The following is a 24,670-nucleotide window of genomic DNA, read 5'->3' on the forward strand; positions in this document are numbered from 1 at the left end:
TTCTAATGTTAAGCATATAGATTTATTAAAAATAATGCTAATATAATCCTGGGCACATGGATTCCAAGAGTTTTTGCAGCAGATTTCATTATAGTTACTTAACAGCTAAATAATAAGGGTGTATTTAACTTACAGAGTCACTAAATAATAGAGGGGAAAGGAAAGAGTAGGGCTAATCCAGTAGAGACTGAAGCTGGTATCAACCTTCCCTAAGCATCTGTCTGGTCAGCAGCCTGGGGTGAAGCTTGTCTCTAAAGGGTTAATGAGGCCCCAAAGTGATTTTTGCACTGAGCTCCTCCTGCACCTACCAAGGTGCCAAAGGCATGAGATTCAGAAGAGAGCAGAACCAAACAGTTTATTAAACTGTTCAAATTGATAAAAATGATTAAAAGCTAAAGATTTTCATAAACACTATTCCAAAATGTTAATTTTAAAAATGTGACTAGCAATGTATGCATTCCCTTTATGTCCCCTCCCTCCCTCTCTCTTAAAATAAATTTGAACACCCAGTGTAAAAAACACTTCAGGGAGAACCAGAAGTCAGCCATTTGAGAAGACAGTGGAGAGGGAGCAGACGGCGGGGAGCAGACACTGGTCCCACTCGGGCTGCTGACGCAGGCTTCGGTGGCACTAAATCCCCCAGTAAGGCATCAGGTGTCGGGACTCCTTCTCATAGACGTCGGGAACTATGCCGTAAGGTGTCTGTACCATTTTAACTGTCGACTTCCCAAAGAGCTGGCGCTCGTAGTCTATCAGCTGCCTCCAGAAGCCTACGTTGGGCCTGATGACAGGTCGCCGGGCTTTCACCCAGTTGTACGCCTCCAGCAGGCACACGTTGTGGAATTTCATCAGGTAGGCGATACAGAGCGTGGCTGAGCGGCTCACCCCGGCAGCACAGTGCACCAGGGTGGCCCCGTGCTTCCTGCTCACACTGTGGATCTTGTCAGCCACGGTGTCAAAGTACAGTCCAATGGGGGCGTGCGGCATGTCAGCCAGAGGCACTTTAACATACTCAAATTGGGGCCAGTTGAAATTAGGGATCTCAATGGTAGCATTAACAATGCAGGTGATGCCACGAGCCTGGAGGAGGTGCCGATTGGAGGCCACACTGCCTCTGCCCAGGAATAGAGAGGAGGTGATTTGAGCAATGCCTCCTAAGTCTCCCTCGGAAATCATCCGAGGGGCCATGAGAGTCCTTGGTAGTGTGCTGTGACCTCTGGAGCTCATGAAGACGCCAGCAGTCACACTTGCATCGTTGGGGGCAAGACCAGAGTGTTTGATTTTCCTCCACCAAGGAATCCAAAATCACAGTCTCCTTCCTGCAAAATACAGGTATGTGTCAGTACTTTAAATGCTACTGATTCATCACAGCCTTCTGTCACGTTTGTCACATGGGAAGATTAGAGCTTTTTTATAATACAGTACAATCTTTCACGGATACAGGCAAATCGTTTTCTATCAATTAACAGGAAAAGTCACCTAGGACACAAACATGTAAAATCAATGTAAAATCCAGCTCTCTGGTGACTGTCCAAAAAAAAAAAAAATATATATATATATGTGGGTGGGAGCTGGGCATGTTGGCTCATGCCTGTAATCCCAGCACTTTGGGAGGCTGAGGTGGGAGGACTGCTTAAGCCCAGGAGTTCAAGACCCACCTAGGCAACACAGTAAGACCCCATCTCTCCAAAAAAAAAAAAAACAAAAAAAAAAAAACCTTTTTTTTTTTAATTAGCTGGGTGGTAGTGCATGCCTGTAGTCCCAGCTACTCAGGAGACTGAGGTGGGCAGATCTCTTGAGCCCGGGAGGTCAAGGCTGCACCACCACACTGCAACCTAGGCAACAGGGAGACCCAGTCTCAAACAAAAAAAAAAGAAAAAAGAAAAAAGGCCAGGCGAGGTAGCTCATGCCTGTAATCCCAGCACTTGGGAGGCTGAGGCAGATGGATCACCTGAGGGCAGGAGTTCGAGACCAGCCTGGCCAACACTGGGAAACCTGTCTCTACTAAAAATACAAAAATTAGCTGGGCATGGTGACAGGCGCCTGTAATCCCAGCTACTCGGGAGGCTGAGGGAAGAGACTCGCTTGAGCCCAGGAGGCGGAGGTTGCAGCTAGCTGAGATCGCGCCACTGCACTCCAGCCTGGGTGACAGCGAGACTCTGTCTCAAAACAAAAACAAAAGAAACCCAAACCAAAAACTATTTCCTATCATTCTGTGACAATGTAAACACGGTGACATTTCCATGGAAATAATCCCAGGCAATTTGAAGGCCATGGTCTTCAAAGTTCGTTTCTGTAAATTAAATGAGCATTTCACCTGACCTGACCTTGCGTGTGGCTAAATAACTTCACCTTCCTCTGCCATTTAATTCTGAGCTCCACGATGAATCCCACTGGCTTTTAACGTCTGAACATCGCTATCCTCCCATTATTCCAGTGTTTGCTATTAAATGTCAATATATGTATTAGTAAGAGCAGAAAAGGAAGTTCTCAGTTTCCTGAGATTTTAGATACAGCTGTTCCTCTCACCAAAAAAAAAAATCACAATGCTTTATCACCTGTGCCAAGTGGCAGGTGCGCCTGCCCACACCCAGGGGACTGTCGGGAAGCCTGCAGGGATTTCAGTCAGACGACAGCCTCCCCGGGTGCAACGGGCAGAGCGTGCTGGGCTACTCACTTCCTCAGGAGTCCCGTGTGCGCTGCAGCTGGGTCTGGATCCAGAAAGTCCTAAGTGAGCAGTACTGGTGACAGTGGACACAAATCAGATCTGCGGGAAGACAAGGAGGCAAGGACAAAGCCAGTCAGGAAGTTCCAAAGAAGTCCTCGCGGGCTTTCACTACGACCTCGGGTTTGATGGAATAGAGCCAGGATGCGGAGGAAAGTGCGCTGAACATTTCCAGGTGTGCATTTAAAGGCTGCACCAGTAAGAAACACCAGCCTAAGTCCCAGCTTTTTTGTTAATGACACATAACCCGCGGTGTGACAAATAGAGTTTTGGCAATAACACATGACAAATCTCTTGCGAGGAGGAGATTCAGAGACCACAACCTATCCGCGAAATGTCCGGCACGCTGAGGACACAACACAGACTCGAGTCTGTTCCATGCACCATCAGCCAGCCTGGCAGCGGGAAGACCTGGGCGGCACCGCGGTGGGAGAACGGACAGGTCGGGTGCCGCCAGGGTGAGCCAAGCAGCCCCGTGCCTGAACACAAGGTGCAGGACGGTGTGCACCAGGAAGCTAAGGACAGGCGCGGCCAGGACATGGCAGTGAGGATGGCTTCATGAGGAGCAGGACCGCCGATGCGGCTGCAGTCAGGAACGCTAACTAGTAGGCGGTGCTGGTGTTCAGGATGGCAATTTGACATTTTCCTTCATTTGGTTTTCTTTTCCATGTTGGCCCTATTTTATTCATTTATGTTATATAAATATCATGAAGGTCATAAAAAATGTGTTCTTCTACCACCTGTTCTCCTGCCTTTCCCAGGTAACTGTCAGACCTGTTGTGGTTTTTTTTACAGCTCTGTTGAGGTGTACTTGACATATAAACTGCTATACAACTTGAAAAAGTACATAACCTGATGAGTTTTGACATATGTACACAATGGAGACACCAGGACATAATAAACACATCCATCATCCCGCTCAAAATGTCCTCATGTTTTTTAATAATCCAACCCTTTCTTGCGCTTTACCCCATTCCCAAGCAACCACTGATCTTTCTTGTCACTATGTTTGCACTCTAGACTTTTACATTTATGGCCTTTTCTATATTTATCCTATATAAATACATATAGGCCAAGCGTGGTGGCTCACACCTGTAATCCCAACACTTTGGGAGGCTGAGGTGAGGCCAGGAGTTCGAGACGAGCCTGGCCAATGTGGAGAAACCTAGGTCTCTACTAAAAATACCAACATTATCCGGGCATGTTGGCACACACCTGTAATCCCAGCTACTCAGGTGGCTGAGGCAGGAGAATCACTAGAACCCAGGAGGCGGCGGAGGTTGCAGTGGAGCCGAAACTGCACCACTGTACTCCAGCCTGGGCAACAGAGCAAGACTCTGTCTCAAAAACTAAATCAACATACACACACACAACATATATATATATATATATGTATATATATGGGGGTTTTTTGGGTCTGGCTTCTTTCACTCAGCATAACTTAGACATTCACCCATGACAGTGGGTTATCAACAGTTCACTTCTTACTGCTGACAGTACTCTGCTGTGTAGAAACACCACAATTTGCTTATCCATTCACCTACTCATGAACCTGGGTTGTCTCTAGTTTAAAGCTATTGTGAGTACAGCTGCTATGAGCATCCACGTGCAGGTCTTTGTGCAGACATATGCTCTCCTCTCTCGGTTCAACACCCAGGAGTGAAGGTCTGGCGCCCAGGTCTTCCCGCTGCCGGGCTGGCTGATGGTGCACGAAGAGACTCGAGTCCGTGCTGTGTCCTCACAGTGCCGGACATTTCGCGGATAGGTTGTGGTCTCACGTATGTTCAACATTTTAAAATCGTTTTTAAAAAGAAACGTAAAAAATTATATATATATATATATGTATATATGTGTGTATATATATATGTGTGTGTATATATATATATATTTTTTTTTTTGAGACGGAGTCTGGCTCTGTCACCCAGGCTGGAGTGCAGTGGTGCAATCTCAGCTCACTGCAACCTCCACCTCCCGAGTTGAAGAGATTCTCCTGCCTCAGCCTCCTAAGTAGCTGGGATTACAGACGTGCACCACCATGCACAGCTGTTTTTTGTACTTTTAGTAGAGACAGAGTTTTGCCGTGTTGGCCAGGCTGGTCTCGATCTCCTGAGCTCAAGTGATCCACCTACCTTGGCCTCCCAAAGTGCTGGAATTACAGGCATAAGCCACTGTGCCTGGCTCCATTTACAACTATTTCTATCATTATAATGCAGGGGCTCTCAAACCTGAGCATGCCTCAGAATCCCCCAGAGGGCTGTGCGCACAGACTGCTGGACCCTTCCCCAGCTTCTGATTCCACCCCTCTAGAGTGGGGCTGGAAGAGCTGCCCTTCGGAGGTGAGGCTGTGGGTCGGGGGCACGCTCGAGAACTACTGCAGAGGTGAGTGCTGTGGCTCTGTCCACACTTCCCCGGCAAGACTGAGGCACCAAGCATGCTGGTGCTAACAGCTCACAAGTCCCTCCTGGACACTGCCCTTCTCTGAAGGGAGCTGCCTCCTCACCCGAGACCAGGCCCTGCTTTGGGAGCCCACATGCCGTGACTGGTTAATGCTACGAGAGTACACAGAGCAGTCCCCAGGTGAAATGACAGCCTGGGGAGGAACGAGGACACAGTCCCATAAGGAAACTGCGCGCATGTGCGCTGGATGTAAAATATGAACAGGGCAGAAACTCTGAGAACATCCTTCCTACAGCACAGCAGGGTCTCCTGCCACTTCCCAGTCTTCCCTGGCAGAATCCTACTGGTTTAAAAAGCAAAGTCACTGTGGTAATAAACACAAAATTAGGCCTTTAGGCTGCTGGGGATGACGTTCCTCATTGTGGAAAATCTGGAAGATGCTAATCAAATTTCCAAGTAGGTTAGCTAGTCGTTGTCTAATTAAGAGAGGCTTGGCTGTGGACGTGGTGGCTCACGCCTATAACCCTAGCACTTTGGGAGGCCAAGGCGGGCAGATCACCTGAGACCAGCCTGGGCAACATGGTGAAACCCCGTTTCTACTAAAAATACAAAAATTAGCCAGGCATAGTGGCACATGCCTATAATCCCAGCTACTAGGGAGGCTGAGCCAAGAGATTCGCTTGAACCCCAGAGGCAGAGACTGCAGTGAGCCGAGATCGCGCCACTGCACTCCAGCCTGGGTGGCAGAGTGATGCATCCTCCCAAATTATGCTGTCTAGGAAGCCACTTGCCTTCCTGAGGCAAAGGAGCCCAGGTTCCCTGTGAAAGCCGGGCTGATTCTGTTAACTCACGTTTCCTGAGTGGTGCTAGGGTACTTGGTGCTGTAGGGAAAACAGATTGTGAGCCCTCGGGGCAGAATCCAAGTGAGACAGACAGGTTGCTCCCTCCCTGCTGCTAGTCCATCTCTCTGCCAACAAACCTGCTTAAAATGCCAAGGCTGGTCCCAAGTTTCAGGAAAACAACTTCCGCCAGAGGGCATGCAGAGGGCACGCAGAGGGCACGCAGAGGGCACAGACGCTATAGATGCTCCTCTGACAAACACTCCTGAACCCTCGACAGGTTGGAAACTACACGGTTCAGAAAGGGTAAGAGATTTCAACTTGAGAAGTGAAACTAGGAGAAGATGCAAGGTGTCCGGATTTCTAGCTCAAGTCCACACACTGCTTCTCTGCGGTGACTGCGTCGTGGCTGTGTTCTCATTACCTGCCTGCGGCGCTCCACACCTCCCGCCAGCGCCTGCCACACACGCAAGGGGGTGTGGATCTGCCTCAGAAAGTGTTTCCGTGCTACTTACAGAAAGGCTAAGCCCAGATGGGCTGAGCTGCTCGTTTCCCCTAGTGCCAGAACAGGCAACTACTGCCACATCCTGGTGCACCATTTGGTGCACAAAATGTCCCCCTGGCTGCAGAGGGTGGACCTCAGCAAGGAGCAGCCCCAGTAGGCGCTACAAGAAGCCCTAGAGTCATCCAGTTCTAAGATCAGTAGAACCGGATGGTAAAAAAATAAAAAACCCATGGGTATGACATCACAGGTGCATGGAAATCTCCTCAGTAAATGTGTCCTAGAAGACAGGGAAAGGAGATACGGTGGCAGAGTCTGACCCGCAGTTGAAGGGATCACAGATTGCATGGCGCTCTCAGAGTGAACATGCCATCCTCCTGCAGGGCAACGGTCTCTGGGACGAAGATGACCAGGAAGAATGCTTAAGAATGACCACATCACTGTCTACCGTGTTCAACTTGGCCTTCCCAAGATGCTCTAGTAGTGGCGCGTGCTTCTTGGAGGAAAAACATGTTTTCGTGGCTGGGGGGAGGGGGTAGGGTGGAGTGAAATACAGAAAGGAAGAGCTGTCCTAAACCAACCCCAGCGGTTTTTGGGGGTTTTTTTTTGGTGGGGGGAGCGGGAGAGATGGAGTCTCACTCTGTCACCCAGACTACAGTGCAATGGAGCGATCTCTGCTCACTGCAACCTCGGCCTCCTGAGTTCAAGTGATCCTCCTGCCTCAGCCTCCTGGGTAGCTGGGCTTATAGGTGCGTGCCACCATGCCCAGCTAATTTTTTGTATTTTTTAGTTTTGCCATGTTGCCCAGACTGGTCTTGAACTCCTGACCTCAGGGTGATCCACTCACCTCAGCCTCCCAAAGTGCTAGGATTACAGGCTTGAGCCACTGTGCCCGGCCTGGTTTGTTCTTAACCAGCTATAAGCAATGTCTTCTTGGAGACGATGCTGGTCTTTCTGGATAATAAGCATCGAACACTAAGTACTGAACAAAATAAACGATGAGTGTCTTCCCAGCGGGCCTCTAATCTCAGTAATGCATACACTAATATTAATAACACCTGATTGCTCCCTGCACTGCAGAGCTCCTGAGATGTGGGCATCAGCCTTGTAGCCTTGTGGTCAGCACTGGCATCTGTACCTGGAGCGGTGGTACCTGATACTCAGAATTGCTACATGGGGTCACGGCCTAATCAGAGAAAGCATCCATCCTAGTGCCATGGAGGTTACTTTTCTTTTTTTTTTTTAAAAATGACGACAACCACCAGAATCAGCAGTTAACTGAAATTCTATCTACGGCTTTTCTTTTCATGTTCAATCAACAGCAGAAAATGGACACAACAGTGCTTCAGATGACTGTGTAAAATGCTCTCACTAAAATACTTTCAGCTTTAGGAATTTCAGAGGGTCAGAGTATATACTGGAGAGGCCTACACTGTTACCTTTTTATATTCAAAAAGCTTATGTAATCACATTTTCTCCTTCTAATGAAGTAAATGTCTATCTAGTTCTTTTTGTTTTGAGACCGAGTCTCTGTTGCCCAGGCTAGAGTACAGTGGCACAATCTTAGGTCACTAGAGCCTTGATCTTCAGACTTGAAAGATCCTGGGATTACAGGGGTGAGCCACCAAGTCTGGCCCACATTTCTGTTTTAGGCATGAAAATGACAATCCTAGCACTTTGGGAGGCCAAGGTGGTTGTATCACTTTAAGCTCAGGAGTTAGAGACCAGCCTGGGCAACATGGCGAAACCCCATTTCTACCAAAACACTCAAAAACCAGCTGGGCCAACATGGTGAAACCCTGTCTCTACTAAAAATACAAAAACCAGCTGGGCATAGTGGTGTGCACCTGGAATCCCAGCTACTCGGGAGGCTGAGGCACTAGAATCACTTGAACCCAGGAGGCAGAGACTGCAGTGAGCCAAGATTGTGCCACTGCACTCTAGCCTGGTTAACAGAGCGAGACTGTGTCACAAAAAATAAGTAAAATTTCAGCCAGGCACAGTGGCTCACAACTGTAATCACAGCATTTTGGGAGGCCGAGGCAGGAGAACTCCTTAAACCCAAGAGTTTAAGACCAACCGGGACAACAGAATGAGACCCGGTCTCTACAAAAAAAATTTTAAAAGTTAACCGGGCATGGTGGCATGCGCCTATAATCCCAGCTACTCAGGGGGCTGAGATGAGGGGGTCACTTGAGTCTGGGAAGTCGAGGCTGCAGTGAGCCATGAGTGTGCCACTGCACTCCAGCCAGAGTGACCCTGTCTCATATATACATATTAAAGTAAAACGAAGTAAAAGATACTCACAAATTGTTCCGTCACCTGGAAAGCTTTGGCAATTGTGATAAAACATCTCAACATTTTCTACTTACTTTAGAGGAGGGGTCGTTTTTGCTTTTCTCACTGTATTCATTAACTGATATGATAGCGTTCTGAGATGAGGATAAATACAGACAAGATACATAAAGCTAAAGACTGAGAGTCACACTCCGGTTCAGCCACAGATAGTCCCTCAGTGTGACACACAGCCATAGAGCAGCTGTCTATGTAGGTGTGACCAGACCAGCCACCTCGATGTCCGCAGATGGACCAGCGCTCGTTCACACTGCATTTGCTGAGGTTAACAGAAGCTGATCACTGTTTTTTTGTTTCGTTTTGTTTTGTTTTTTGAGATGGAGTCTTGCTCTGTCACCCAGGCTGGAGTGCAGTGATGTGATCTCGGCTCCCTGCAACCTCCACGTCCCGGATTCAAGTGATTCTCCCGCCTCAGTCTCCTGAGTAGCTGGGACTATGCCACATGCCTGGCTAATTTTTGTATTTTTAGTAGAGACGGGGGGTTTCGCCATGTTGGCAAGGCTGGTCTCAAACTCCTGACCTCAGGTGACCTGCCCGCCTTGGCCTCCCGGAGTGCTGGGATTACAGGCGTGAGCCACCGCACCCAGCCCAATCATTGTAAGATACTAGCCAGCTGCTGGGTAGAGAATATGCCACAGCCCAAGGAGGAGAGGGGCAGTCCACTAGATAAGCAGGAAAAACCATGCCAGCATCATGACACAGATGCAAAGATCTGAAGAAGTTCAGTTCCACGTGATCAATTCACAGATTCTCCATGTTGGAAACAGAGTAGAGATAGCAAGAAGAGACCAGCAATAACTGTAAAAGGTGGAAGGTCTGAATTTATCTCGGTACCATGGGGTAATGTGTTCACATCTGGAATTGAATTCTTGTATCTGGTCCTCACCCACCTTGGTGCTTAAATTACCTACCACTCATTCACACAACAGTCCTTCACTGAGTTTGTGCTATGCGGCCAACACCCTGCTGAGTGTTGTTGCGACCGCTGCAGAATGTATTCCCCAGAGATGGCCACAGCATCTCCCATCTCACATGGCATTCTTACAGTGTAACCTTGTTTTTTGTTTTGTTTTTGAGACAAGGTCTCGCTCTGTAGCCCAGGCTACAGTGCAGTGATATGATTTTGGCTCACTGCCACCTCTGCCTCCCAGGTTCAAGTGATCCTCCCACCTCAGCCTCCCCATGTAGCTGGAACCACAGGTGTGTGCCACCATGGCCAGCTAATTTGTGTATTTTTTATAGAGACAGGGTTTCCCCATGTTGCCCATGCTGGTCTCAAACTCCTGGGCTCACACAATCTGCCCACCTCGGCCTCACCGAGTGCTAAGATTACAAGCGTGAGCCACTGTGGCCAGCCCTTACAGTGTAATCTTGACACTCCTCCCACCCAACAGTGGGGCTGATGTCCCCTCATTTGAACCCTGAGAAACCTTTGAGACGGCCTCAACCAAAAGAATACACTACAGGCTGGGCATGGGGCTCATGCTTGTCATCTCAGCAGTTTGGGAGGCTGAGGCAGGACGACCGCTTGAGCTCAGGAGTTCGAGGTTGTAGGGGGCTATGCTGGCACCACTGCACTGCACTCTAGCCTGGGCGACAGAACGACGCTGTCTTTAAAACAACAAACAAAAAACTACAGTGGAAATGATGCTTCTGAGGCCAGAGTACAAACATGTCGCACACTGCTACCTTGTTCTCTTAGGACTTGCCCTTGGAACCCAGCTGCCATGCTGGGAGGAAGCCCAAACTAGCCCAACAGAATGACCACATGGAGAGGCCATGGGCATTTCGCTGACATCCCAACTGAGGCCCCAGCTGATACTCAAGCTCAGCCACTAGTTATGTGAGTAGAGATACTTTATTATGATTACAGCTCCCAGTCATCAAGTCACCCCCAGGCTTTGAATCTCCCACCTGAGGCCTCAGACATTGTGAAGCAAAAGCAAGTTGTCCCTACTAGTGAGGTCCAAATTCCTGACCTACAGGAATCTGTGAGTACAATACAAATAGTCATTTTAGGCCAGGGGCAGTGGCCCAAGCCTGTAATTCCAGCACTTTAGGAGGCCAAAGCAGAAGGATTGCTTGAGCCCCAGAGTTCGAGACCAACTGAAGCAACGTGAGAAGATGCTCTCTCTACAAAAAAAAAAAAAAAAAAGGCTGGATGTGGTGATGTGCACCTGTGGTCCCAGCTACATGGCAGGCAGGGGCAGAAGGACTGTTTGAGCCCAGGAGGTCGAAGCTGCAGGCAGCTGTGATTGCACCACTGCACTCCAGCCTGAGGAACAGAGCGAGTCCCTGTCTTAAAAGAAAAAAAAAAACCAGGGACTTACAAACAAAACAAATAGTTATTTTACAACGCATTTTAGAGCTGTGTGATGCAGCAATAGGAACTAGAGCAGGGATATACAGGTAACATAAGGCTTACCCCTGTGCTAGGATTTCATCATCTAACAGCAATGATACAAGATACACATCCAAGAACAACTGAATAGCAGTAAGAGACGGACTACCATTGAGTGAACGAAACAACTGGTGGGAACTGGGTGCTGCAGCAACACAAACAGGATCCAAGCAAAGTAAACACAGCCCATAGCACTGAAAACCTAAGCTGTTTCTTGGGCAGTTGTTTTATAGAAAGTATACCATGCTTTTTCTCCTCCCACTTTTGCCTTTCAAGAGCCCCCTTGTCCAGGCATGGTGGCTCACTCCTATAATCCCAGCACTTTGGGAGGCTGAGGCGGGCAGACTGCCTGAGGTCAGGAGTTCATGACCAGCCTGGCCAACATGGTAAAACCCTGTCTCTACAAAAATTAGCCGGGCGTGGTGGTGGGTGCCTGTAATCCCAGCTACTTAGGAGGCTGAGGCAGGAGAATCACTTGAACCCGGGAGGTGGAGGCTGCAGTGAGCCAAGATCCCTCCATTGCACTCCAGCCTGGGTGACAAGAAACTCCATCTAAAAAAAAAGAGCCTCCCGTTTTAGACTGGGAATGGGGGCTCTTCTCCATTGGAATGGAGAATACAGCCTTCTTCTACAGCCCTCACTACTCAACAAGTGTGACCCAAGTCCCAGCAGCATGGATACCACCTGGAGGCCTGAAAGAACTGCAGAACGCAGGCTCTATGCCAACACCTACTGAATCGGCTCCAGCAGCTTCACAAGATCCCAGGTGATCTGTATACACCATTTTTAAAAAGTGCAAACTGAAGATTAAACTCATTAAAAACTAACTTAAGTTAATACAATGTGAAAATCTGCCCCACTCTGCCCCCTCTGACCTATGGCAGCACGTTCGGGCGCCTGTCCCACGTAAGCCACATGAGCACTGCTCAGCCTCTCCCGGATCAGTATCATTCTGCTGTCACGGTTCCCGGAGACTCAGAAGTAAACGCAGGTTAAGAGGCTTTCCCAAAGACTCTACACAGAAAATTAGTAGCCCCATTGGGACCAGAACCGTCCTTCCATGAGTTGTCCATTTGTTGCTTAAGTCATACAATTGGACCACAACGGATCTATCCATTCAAAGTCTACCAAAATGTACATTTCATTGTGGGCGGCGGGGGGTGGGGTGGGGGGACTGCAGAGAGAAAGGAATTAAGGAAAATAAGGTCAGGTCGATGTGACTGTGCTTTACTTCTACAGTCTAGGGAGTAATCTCTAAGAATCCTAAACTGTTGGTGGTACAAGATGCTCTTTGGGTGTGAAATATCCAATAAAACACTTTCAAAAGTCCACAACTGTATTTCAACTTGTTCAGTGAGAACTGGAAAGCAATTTGAGCAACAGCTTATATAAATAACACTTTAAAATCTCCCAGGAGTAAGTGGTAAAAATTAAATGTGAATCATATGTGCTTGGTTAAATGATAAACTTTTATTTATGTAAGTCAGAACATCTAGAGGCAAAGCGCTTAAAAAAAAAAAATCACATGTCAGCAATAAAACCCAGGTAGGTATGAATTTGCCTCAAAACTGTCAAAGTTACTACTGCCCTCTGAGAAGCAAGACCAGGAAATCGCAGAAAACGCAGGTCTTTTCATAAGTAAGATTTCAGTCCTTACAAGTTCATTATTACTTTAAGGGAAGATAAAGAACGGAATTTATAAATTAGAATAAAGTTCACAGGACTAAGAGCTCAGCAGTTAATAATCACCCTTTGATCATCTCACCCTTTGATGTCTCATTGGACATATCAAAATCCTTAGAACTTCAGCAGTGAGCTGCAACCTTCACCCTATGAGGACTTTCTTATATACCTGGTCCAATTCCACATCTTTTAGTGATTTTATACCAAATTAACTTCATTTATAATGTACTGATAAATTAATTTCCCATTTCTCTTTACAAATCAAAGGCACCTATAATTACTACGCTAGAGTTTCTGAGCAGGGTGAGGTAAACAGTGGAGTCTTCTGCCTCAGCTGGATGGAGGGAACTGACGAAGGCCATGCCCACTCCCATGCTGAGAGCAGTCCTACTGCATTGTGAGGGCAACTGGGGGTTTGCGCCATCCTACAGCAAAGGGAGGGATCGAGTTTTCAGCTGAACGAGAGGGGTCCCAAGGCAGAGGATCCTGAAGTTATTCTCTTGGCTTTAACTGAAAAAATACTGCCTTGAAACGCAATATGACAATGTAATAGTTCCCTTTAGAAGACTACATTACTAATTATTAAAACATTTCTAGGCCGGGCATGGTGGCTCACGCCTGTAATCCTAGCAGTTTGGGAGGCTGAGGCGGGTGGACCACCTGAGGTCAGGAGTTTGAGACCAGCCTGGCCAACATGGTGAAACCCTGTTTCTACTAAAAATATAAAAATTAGCCAGCCGTGGTGGCAGGCGCCTATAATCCCAGCTACTCGGGAGACTGAGGCAGGAGAATTGCTTGAACCCAGGGGGACGGAAGTTGCAGTGAGCTGAGATCACGCCACTTCACTCCAGCCTGGGTGAAAGAGCGAAACTCCGTCACAAAAAACAAACAAACAAAAACACTTCTAGAGGGTCGAATGTGGTGGGTCACACCTGTAATCCCAGCACTTCGGGGGGCCAAGGCAGGAGGATGGCTTGAGCCCAGGAGTTCGAGGCTGCAGTGAGCCAGGATCATGCCACCGTACTCCAGACTGAGCCAGTAGACCCCATCTCTTAAAATCAAAAAATAAAAAAATTCTTCTAAAAGTTTGCCAACTGATATGGTTAGGCTCTGTGTCCCCACCCAAATCTCACCTTGAATTGTAATCCCCATAATCCCCATGTGTCAAGGGCAGGACCAGGTGGAGGTAACTGAATCATGGGGGCCGTTTCCCCCCATGCTGTTCTCGTGATTGTGAGTGAGTCGCATGAGATCTGGTTTTATAAACGTCTGGCATTTCCCCTGCCTGCACTGACTGTAAGTTTCCTGAGGCCTCCCCAGCCATCTGGAACTGTGAGTCAATTAAACCTCTTTCCTTTATAAATTACCCAGTCTCAGGCAGTTCTTCATAGCAGTATGAGAATGGGCTACTACAGCAATCCTTGGCTGAAATTAGTAAGTTATAAAACCATCACAGCATAGCAGACGCATTTTTCAAAGTGTGGTCCCAAGGAGTCCTACACGAGAATCACCTGGGCTGCCTGTTAGACTACAGAGTCCTAGACCCTACCCCAGACCTAATTAATCAGAATTTCTGGAAGTGAAGGCCTGGGAATTCATATTTCTAGCAAGTACATTTTTAGAAGGAATCTAAAAGTATTATTAAGAGTAATCTGATACAGTGGAAAACATCAACATTATCTCCTGTGCTTTCTAGGAGGATAACTGGAAAAAGAAACTCCCTAAGTGTAATTTTTGTAGAAAAAACAGCAACAACAACAACAACCAAAAAAACCCTGATTACTTTCAAATAATACAGTGGTCATCTGGATTTAAGATACAATCTAGTACACAAACAAGTTCCACCATTTCCATTTTGGATCATCTTTGGCTGAAAGTTTACAGCAAGTACCTGAAGCTCTTTTTTTTTTTTTTTTTTTTTTTTTTTTAAGAGACAGAGTCTTGCTCTGTCACCCAGGCTAGAGTGCAGTGGTGCAATCTCGGCTCACTGCAAGCTCCACCTCCTGAGTTCACGCCATTCTCCTGATTCAGCCTCCTGAGTAGCTGGGACTACAGGCGCCTCCCACCACGCCCAGCTAATTTTTTGTATTTTTAGTAGAGACGGGGATTCACCGTGTTAGCCAGGATGGTCTCAATCTCCTGACCTCGTGATCCACCTGCCTTGGCCTCCCAAAGTGTTGGGATTACAGGTGTGAGCCACCGCGCCCGGCCATAATTTTCTACATGATTTCAATTTCTAAAAGTAAAAAATACTTTTAATAGAAGAAAATTAACACATAATTGTCAGTCCAAGCCCTCTCTCCACTTCTGGCCTCAGCCTGCCAGTGCTCTTTATATAGGAGCCAGAATAACAAGTTAATTTGGGGGAGAGAATCACCAAAGATTTATAATGATGACATGAAGTGTGTCTTCATTACAAATGTTTTGTGTTTTATAATGAAACGCAAAGATGTAAAAGATTTAGATTTTAGCTACATTGGCAAAATTCTTCATTATAAATCTTCAAATCTGTATGTAATTTGTATGTTGACAGTACTTCCAGATTTTATTTTTATGAGTGCTTCCTTAAAACTTAAAGCAAGTTCAGGGCCGGGTGCGGTGGCTCACGCCTGTAATCCCAACACTTTGGGAGGCCAAGGAGGGCGGATCATGAGGTCAGGAGATCGAGACCATCCTGGCTAACACGGTGAAACCCCGTCTCTACTAAAAAATACAAAAAATTTGCGGGGTGTGGTGGCGGGCGCCTGTAGTCCCAGCTACTCGGGAGGCTGAGGCAGGAAAATGGCGTGAACCAGGGAGGTGGAGCTTGCAGCGAGCCGAGATTGCACCACTGTGCTCCAGCCTGGGCGACAGAGCAAGACTCTGTCTCAAAAAACAAAAAAAACAAAAAAAACTTAAAGCAAGTTCACCTCCTGGTCACTCTCCCAGGCAGGGAAGACTGGTGCTTCGAAGGCGCTCTCTGCCATATAATGTTTACTAGTCAACAGAAGCAGCATGTTCTGGTTAGGGAGTTTTCTCTATGTACCCACACACCCAAAGACATAAGGAGTCCAAAAAAAAAAAAAAAAAAAACTCGCCCTAGGCCATTGATGCTGAAACTGTTCTGGGACAAAGACAGAAGTAAACCCAGCAGTTGCATATGAACTTCAAAAGAACCTTCTTGTCCCCTGAGGTTTCAATATGGCATGGGGTGTGAAAAGCTGACCCAAATGGACCTCTGGTTGCTCTAGGCCGGTGCAAGAACAGAATGGGGTGTGCCCAGGTGAGCTGGGTGGGCTGCATGCAAAAGGACATGGCTGTGGCCTCAGCCCTAGGCCTCCTCGCCCAGGCTGGGCTGCCCCTGCGCTGAAACAGGTGGAAAATGGAGCTCCTTTGTGAAAGTTGCCGGCTGGAAGGCCGACAGGGTGACAAAGAACACAACAGGGCCCCTCCCCCATCACTCAGATCAACAGGTTCCCATACCAACGACTTCTTCCTCCGCCTCCTTTGGGTGTCTTTTCTTGAAAACTTCTAATTTATCTGCATGTGGTTTCTAAAATTATGATCATTTTAGAGAATCTGAAAAAAAATCTTTACTATAATGAGCAAAAAAGTCTTTGTGACTTATGTAAATAAAGACTGAAAATAGAGTGATTTAGCTATTTTCCAAGATGCTTTAGAGAAGAAATAAAAAGGATCCACAAATCTCAGTCTTTGTGCTAGTGTTCTTCCATCATCCCTCCAGCTAAAAAGGATTCCCGAGGTATTTTGTAAACCTACAGAATTGCATAACATTCTGCTCTCAGGGCAGAAACACAGCACATAATACTAGGCACATGGTAAGTACTCAACGAACACCTGAATTTAACAGCTGTCCCCAGGTGAACTGCCCATCTCTCTCCACACCCTCCCTCCTACTCCTCTTTCTCATTCTCTCACACACACACTTTAAATCCACCTGGCAAAACTAAACACAGGCAATCAAAGTGAACCTGGCAACTCTGTTCAGAAAGCAGGAATTCAGGCTGGGTGTGGCACAGGCTGCAGTCCCAGCTCTTAGGAGGCTGAGGTGGGAGGATCCCTTGAGCACAGGAGGTCAAGGCCAGCCTGAGCCACATTGCTAGACTCCATCTCTTACAAAGAAAACGAACAAAAATGACAAAAACCCAGCTCGAAGCTACTTCTACTTTCTCAGGTAAAGGAAAATTTGGAGAAAAATACATTTAAAAGATTTAAAAGCCGGGTGTGGTGGCTCACGTCTGTAATCCCAGCACTTTGGGAGGCCGAGGCGAGTGGATCACGAGGTCAGGAGATCAAGACCATCCTGGCTAACATGGTGAAACCCCATCTCTACTAAAAATATAAAAAATTAGCCGGGCGTGGTGGCGGGCGCCTGTAGTCCCAGCTACTCGGGAGGCTGAGGCAGAACAATGGCATGAATCCGGGAGGCAGACCTTTCAGTGAGCCGAGACTGCGCGCCACTGCACTCTAGCCTGGGCAACAGAGTGAGACTCCATCTCAAAAAAAAAAAAAAAAAAAGATTTAAAAGAGTCATTGATTCCTGTAGCACAGAGTCTGTGATTACTTTGGAATTGCCAAGAAGCACATGTTAGGGTCTGTGCACAGTGCCTCTTAAGGATTACAAACAGGCACGCAAGCGTGTGATGTGAGTCTCGTCCTCAGAGAGTACTTTCACAAGGATAGCCCTGGGTTCCTGTACAATACACTGTCCTACACATTGAGGGCTGGGCACAATAGAAGCATTCACCAGAGATAGGATTCATTCAAAAGCCTTAAAAGACTTCTAGGTACTAGACACTTATTTTTAGTACTTCATTTTGCATATTTAAAATGTCCTATAACTACTCATCTGTTCCAAAAAAAAAAAAAAAAAAAAAAAGATTGATGAAAGGATTCCATTAGATATTTGTCAACCAAACACAGTGGGAAAACCACTTCTGGTGTTTGGGTGGTTAGTCCAAACCATATAACTAAATATAAATACGCTGTATGTGACAGGCCAGGGATCAGACTACCCGGGGACCTTTATTCATTCATTCAGGAAATATTCAAGCATAATTGTGGTTAAACAGCAAATACAGTGACTTACAGACTCAAGGCTGACACCCCTGAAGGAATGTAAATTGGTGCCACCACTTTGGAAACCAGGTATCAACTAGTAAAGCTGAAGGTATGCACACCTGACTCAGGGCTGTTCATAATTGCCCCAGACCAGAAACGACCCAGATGTCCATCAACAGTGGACAGGTAATTTGTGGTATGTTCATAAGACAAAAATGTACTAACTGGGCTGGGTGTGGTGGCTCACACCTCTAATCCCAGCACTTTGGGAGGCCCAGGCAGGAGGATCCCTTGAGCCCAGGAGTTCAAGACCAGCCTGGGCAATATAGTGAGACCTTGTCTCTAAAAAAATTAAAACAAAAACAAAAACAACTACAGGCATAGGCAACAACATGGATAAATCTTTTAAAATAGTATGCTGCAGAAATTCAAACAAAAAATTATATATGTGCGTATATATATACATACATACACACACACACACACACACACACACACACACACACACACACACGATGCCGACCAGAAAGGATTCACAAGAGTATCTACTTTTAGTTTGCACTGAGGTTAAAAAACAAAATAAAACTATGTCAATTAGGGATTTATATTTAAGGGATCAAAACTATAGAAAAGAAGGAAGTGATTTCCATAAAAGTCAGAGTAGTTTCTGGCTAGGACCTCTGGGGGAGGGGGAGAGTGTGGAGTGAGATTCTTGACCTGCAAGACAGTTACACTTAGGTTTTCGTTAAAATAACCCATCAAATTATCCGTGCATAATTCACAATTCAATAAATCTAACGTTGATTTCTAGGAATTCAGAGCCATGACAATTCTGGCCAACCCTCTCTGAATGTCACTTTTTGCTGTCAGCTTCATAAGGTCAGAGACCGACCTTACTTGCCTTCTTCCTCTGTATTCAGGCACAGCACCTTGAGCATGGTAAAAGTCCTCGGTAAATGTATAATATATAAATCCACAGACTCCTGACATGAATTTTGTTTTAACCCATCCATTTCCTGAAATTACTGATTTGAAGAGTGCCCACATTGACTTTCCTTTGTCTTCACCCAGGTGAAGTGAAGCTTTCATAAATAATAAAGCCATCTTAAATGTTAGCTCTGTAAGTTTATACCCAGGCCTCGGTTGCTTTAGCAACTCTCCCTGCCTTCCACTCCCTTTGACGTTTCTTTATAAGCAAAGATACTATGCTAGTAGTCCTAGATTTTTTTTTTTAATAGGAAAAGTTTTCTTCTGCACCTAAGAGTAAAACCTAGGATCGTAATGATTCTACTACTTTGAAGTTGTTTAAAAAGGGGTCATTTGCCCCTTGCCCTGAGAAGTAACACCGTCTATCAAGATTATTAAAACTTTAGGAACAGTTGTACTTAAACACGTTACTTGTTCTTGACAGAAGCCAAATCTTTATGAACAGGACAAGTCAGTTTTAAAATAATTAATTTCAGTTAAAAAACCACTTTGTGGGGGGAGGGGGGAGGGGGGAGGGGGGAGGGATTGCATTGGGAGTTATACCTGATGTAAATGACGAGTTGATGGGTGCAGCACACCAACAAGGCACAAGTATACATATGTAACAAACCTGCACGTTATGCACATGTACCCTACAACTTAAAGTATAATAATAATAATTAAAAAAAAAAAAAAAAAAGAAGATAAAAAAAAAAAAAAAAAAACCACTTTGTGCAAACAGACGTTTATAAAAATGCTTAGAAAAGTCTAAAAAGATACATACAAACCGATAAAGACGCACTCGGCAGTTACTTTTGAGAAAGAGGTTCAAAAGAAAGCTTTAACCTTATTAGTAAAGTTTAAATGTCACAGAGAATGGTTAATGTATTCCTTGTGATTTTGGGAAAAGCATTTTTAATCCATTTTGCCTTAAAATCCCAACTGCAAAGGAACCGATCAAACACAGCCCTCCCAAAAGCCCACCTTTTAAAAACATTAAAGTCTTAAAGGATTTCCTGGACTTAACATACTTGGCTAATTTTCTATGATATGAATATACATTTACGCCATTCTATTAATTATTATTACAAAATTCATACCTGCAGTCAACCGATATGAAAGCTTTCAGATGAGAACTCAGGACAGACACGTTCAACACTGACATTAAAACGACTTGGAATGAAGGAAACTGTCTCCAGTTTTATGGGGGAAAGCCAAAAATATCAAGCGACTACCTCTCCTCCCCCAAGCGTCAGAAGATGAGTCAGAGCTGGAGGCAGGAATAGGGCCCATGTGTCAAGCCGCCTGTGCAGGGCTCCTTCCTACCTCCTCGTGGCAACCCTCGTCCCTCCCCCAGGTCAGGGTCTCTGCCCCGGCCTGTCCCTGATGTGAAGTGTCCCTGATGCGAATTCTCAGGCGTCTCTGGCGAAGAGGCGTTCACTGTGGGGGTGCCTCCTTCCCTGCGTTTCTCAAGGGAACCAAGACTGGGGTCCTTTATGAGTCCACAACAACTAACAATAACCAAATTGCAGCTCAAGGGAGTGGAGCTTCCAGACACACGCACGACTCTGCAAAGAATACAGCACCTTTGTTCCCCTGTTTTTAGAGAGCAGGAAGGAAATGAGCGGGGAGAAACTGTGACTTGTCCAGTGTGACTTAACTTTGTGGCAGAGCTGAGTCTCAGGCCTGGAGCTGCCGGCTGGCCTCGGCCTCTCTGACTCTTAAGTGCTCTGTAGAATGTCAGGGAAGACGGTCCAACATTCCATTATACTTCTGAGTGGCCGTAGGGACTAGGAATTCCAGGAGACTCTGGGTTAAATCTCTTGGTCCCTATGCATTTAAGCTTACTAAGGAACCCGGAGTTTGCTCTTCGCCTCCGTTTTTACATCTGTAAAACGGGATGGTAATGCTCTCCAACCCCCTCTCTTATAAAACCATAATGAACAGCTAACGAGTTAACACACGTTAAATGTTCGGAGGTCCTGCTAGTTAGAAAGTACAAGGTGGCTTAAAAAACAAACAAACAAACAAACAAACAAACAAAACCAAAAAACCCTGCATAGTACAACTGCATTTGTACGTCGCTCCTCCTTCCCTAGCCTCTGGGATGCCCAGTTACCATAACACTGGCTGGTACCACTGGCAACATCCACCTAAATAAAGTACAGTTATACAATCCACTTAAGGCGGCCACAGCACCCACCTCCTCTCTACAGACAATAACTCAACTTCGCTCCGGAGCAAGGGTACTTAGGAGAAATAAAAAGACAGATGTTAGCACCGCGCACACCCATCTACCACCGCAGAGGAAAACTCAAGTTGGAGACTTGGCATCGCTGAAAGTCAAGTTGCTTCTATCCATGCTCAAGAAACCTACGAGAGATGCAAAAAGCCGCGGCGCGCTCCAGAGCGGGTGGATGCCAGCGGGACCGGGCGGCCTCCGCGGGGTTGGCAGGCGGCGGAGGGGAGGCGCGGCCGAGGATGCTGGAGCCCCGGGGCACACGGACAGGGTCGCGGAGGCGGCGTGGCGCGGCGGGAGAGCGGCAGGGGGCGCACGCCCAGGGCCGGCAAGGGTGCGCTGCGGGGGTTCCCGGGCCTCTCCTCCCTGCGCCGCCCCGAAGAGTCAAGGACCGCCGGGGAGCAGGTGGGGGCGCCGGCACAAAGTTTCCAGAGGCGGGGTCGCGCGGGCCTCTGGGTGCCCCCTGCGCACCGGGACCCGAAGCGCGAAGTCCCGCCCTCCCGCCCCCACCCCAACAGCCTCCCCACAACCCCCACCCCCGGGCCTGCGGGTCCCCTACCGGCGCGGCGCGGGTCTCGGATAGGGCTGCGTCCTACTGCGCGGCCGCCGGCTTCTGCGGGCTGAGCGCCGCGCGCGCCGCCTCCTCCTCCCTCCGCCCGCGCCCGGGGCGGGCCGCGCGCACGCTCCCTGCGCCTAGCCGCCCTCTCCCGAGGTGGGGGGACGCGGCGCGGGGCGGGGGAACGCGCGGGGCGGCTGGAGGCGCGCGTGCGCGCTGGGCTTCTGCGCGGTGCGGGGTGGCCCGGGCGCGCCCCTAGCTCCCGAGGTAGCCGCCGCCTCCAGGGCGCCCCTCTGTCCGAGTCCTCCGGTCTTTTACCCTGCCTCACACACGGACGACCGCTCGCTTCCCCAGTCAGCGTCTGCCTATGAGCCAGGCTCGAGGCGGGCTGCGGGAGCGCTCTACTGGGGTGCTTTCGGGATTGGAGAAGATTAAAGGCGAGAAAGCAAATCCGATACAGGTGTGAAGCCGCCGCAGGTGGCGAGCCCCGGCCTCGACCCCACCCCACCGCCTCCCCAGCCCGGAGAGCCCGGGAGTTGGGACCCAAGAGCGAAGGGAAAATCAGTAGCGCGGCAGTCCCTGGCTGACCCTTGCTGGAACAGGTACGGGCAGCCGTGGCGCCCGAGACCCGGAGGAGGTGAACTTCCAACCTCCGTGCGCATCTCCGCCTGCTCCTGCCACGCCAAGGTGCTGTCCGAGTCTCGGAGCCCACACCCACCGCCCGAGCCCCCGAGGCAGGGCTGGGGTTCTCCGGAGCGCAGGCGGGACACAGGCATTCACTGATGGCTCATTTGCTGTGTAACTCTGGGGGTCTTTTAAAATTCAGGTCTGCCCATCTGTAACATAAATCGGTGCGAAACGGACGTTTTCTAGCACAGCCCCGCCTCCCCTCCGCCTCTGGCAGGTGAGGGGAGACACGTGGGAGGCAAAGCGACTTCCTCAAGGCTCTGCCGTGAGTCAGTGCACCTAAGAGTCCTGACTCCATGCCCAGTCCTTGACTCACCAGCCCCTGCTCCTCGCCGTTGCAAATCGTTGGCCTCAGAATTGCTGAGCAGTCAAACGAGTAGGCATGGGTTTGCGGGGAGGGGTGCGGGGGAGAAGTAAAGCCCGCGTTTGGAGTTTACATCTCCTGATGTCTTCAACCAAAAGCTTTGAAGCTTTTTCATGTTCTTCCCGATCTCCACTGCCCAACCGGCTTCAGAGTCATCCGATGCGTGCTGGAATATCTAAAAGTTAGTGATAATTTTAATGATAATCCTGCGAAACGAAAAAGGTCTAGAGAGATTTATTTTTGTCTTCATAAAAAGAGAAAGCTTTAAAATTAGGCAAAATTAAGAGAAAACAAAGTAGCATACTTTACTAGATTCAGGAAACCACTGAGTTCAAATCGTGCCTGGGAAAAGCATCTTCCTAATACTAAATTGTGACGTCAGTTCACTTAGTGACTTACTTGTTTACATGCCAATACGAAAAGAGCAAATCTCTAACAGAAAGGATTGTGTTTTCCTTTCTGCTCAGCACCCCCTAGTCCTTGAAGCTTCAGTCAATTCAATGACTCAGCAGCACAGATAGATGCATCCCTCTTCACATTCCAGCTTGTTACACTGAAGGCAGGTTTCCAGAACAAGCTCTAGTGACAAGGAGTGAGGCATTTTCATGGATTATGGGAACTAAACCTACCATGAAGAGTCAGTGAAGAGGAGGGAGGTGGGCTAAAATAGAGTTTGTGTTGTGTGTGATGTGCGTGTCAAGATTTAGAGATTTAGAGATTAAGTAGAAAGAAGTGCTGAAGTCAGACCATGTAATGACTGTACAGACATGCTCTGGGGTAGGGAGGCGCTTTATGCCTTTACAGAATGTGGAAGTGCGGGCTTATACATGCCTCTACCAAAAAGGCAATTTGAAGGTATTCTCTTCTGGACCAGCACTGTCCAATAGAACTTTGTGTGATGATAGACATGTTCTGTATCTCCACTATCCAATACAGTAGCCACTAGCCTCATGTGGCTACTGAACACTTGAAATGTGGCTAGTGTAACTAAGGAAGTGAATTTAAAATTTTATTTTAGTAAATTTAGATAGCCACATATGGCTAGTGGCTACCTTACTGGACAGCACATTTCTAGACTATAATAAGTATGTGAGTTTCTTTATAGGTGTCAATTTTTCTTTCTTTTATTTCCTTTTTAGATAGGCTTCAGGCTGGAGTGCAGTGGTGCAATCATGACTCACTGAAGCCTCCACTTCCTGGGCTCAGGTGGTCCTCCCACTTCAGCTTCCCAAGTAGCTGGGACTACAGGTACGCCACCACGCCTGGCTAATTTATTATTGTTTTTATTATTATTTTCTGGGGGACGGCAGTTTCGTTCTTGTTGCCTAGGCTGGAGTGCAATGGCACAATCTCAGCCCAGTGCAGCCTCCGCCTCCCGGGTTCAAGTGATTCTCCTGCCTCAGCCTCCCGAGTAGCTGGGATTACAGGCACATGCCACCACGCCCAGCTGATTTTGTATTTTTAGTAGAGACAGGGTTTCTCCATGTTGGTCAGGCTGGTCTTGAACTCCCGACCTCAGGTGATGCCCCTGCTTCGGCCTCCCAAAGTGCTGGGTTTACAGACGTGAGCCACCACACCCGGCCTTTTTATTACTATTTAAAGAGACAGCGTCTCTTTAAATAATATGTTGCCCAGGCTGGTCTTGAACTCCTAGGCTCAAGCAATCCTCCTGCCTCAGCCTCCCATAGTGCTGGGATTAGAGGCATGAGTCACTGCGCCTGGCGGTGTCAACTATTTTGGATGTAGAAACATTTTAGAGGCTGTCTGCTATAAAATTACAATTTGTCTATGCCCAGGGAGGGTTTGGGTTCTCCTGACTCCCAGGTAAATAAGCAGTGCTTTCAAGCAGGGCAGCGTCTACAAAGAGTGAGAGCTGATCTGATTAACACAGTAAG

General features: G+C 47.6%; 1 protein-coding gene and 1 long non-coding RNA gene across 10 annotated transcripts in view; one reads left to right on the forward strand and one right to left on the reverse strand.

The window, feature by feature from the left end:
- Nucleotides 1-22,861, reverse strand: LOC105476890 (dual specificity phosphatase 14). Of its 5 annotated transcripts, none has more exons than XM_011733190.3 (3): nucleotides 22,728-22,861; nucleotides 2,678-2,767; nucleotides 1-1,319 (listed from the first exon to the last, which is right to left on the reverse strand). In XM_011733190.3, the coding sequence occupies exon 3, from the start codon at nucleotides 1,225-1,227 to the stop codon at nucleotides 631-633; it is 597 nt and encodes a 198-aa protein (XP_011731492.1). In that variant the 5' UTR covers nucleotides 1,228-1,319; nucleotides 2,678-2,767; nucleotides 22,728-22,861; the 3' UTR covers nucleotides 1-630. The 5 variants fall into 5 exon arrangements, with proteins under 5 accessions (XP_011731492.1, XP_011731495.1, XP_011731490.1 ...); XM_011733193.3 differs by lacking the exon at nucleotides 22,728-22,861 and adding an exon at nucleotides 21,728-21,841 and having other exon boundaries at nucleotides 2,559-2,767; XM_011733188.3 differs by lacking the exon at nucleotides 22,728-22,861 and adding an exon at nucleotides 21,728-21,840.
- The window catches only part of LOC105476891 (uncharacterized), an 11,215-nt gene continuing 8,552 nt past the window's right edge, over nucleotides 22,008-24,670 (forward strand). The window contains exons 1-2 of one of the 5 annotated variants that reach the window (XR_011615664.1): nucleotides 22,008-22,184; nucleotides 23,915-24,023. This is a non-coding gene — a long non-coding RNA (uncharacterized lncRNA). The other 4 variants (XR_011615666.1, XR_011615667.1, XR_011615663.1 and 1 more) reach the window with 4 other exon arrangements.

Source organism: Macaca nemestrina, chromosome 17 (assembly GCF_043159975.1).
Source record: "Macaca nemestrina isolate mMacNem1 chromosome 17, mMacNem.hap1, whole genome shotgun sequence".
In the NCBI taxonomy this organism is placed as follows: domain Eukaryota; kingdom Metazoa; phylum Chordata; class Mammalia; order Primates; family Cercopithecidae; genus Macaca; species Macaca nemestrina.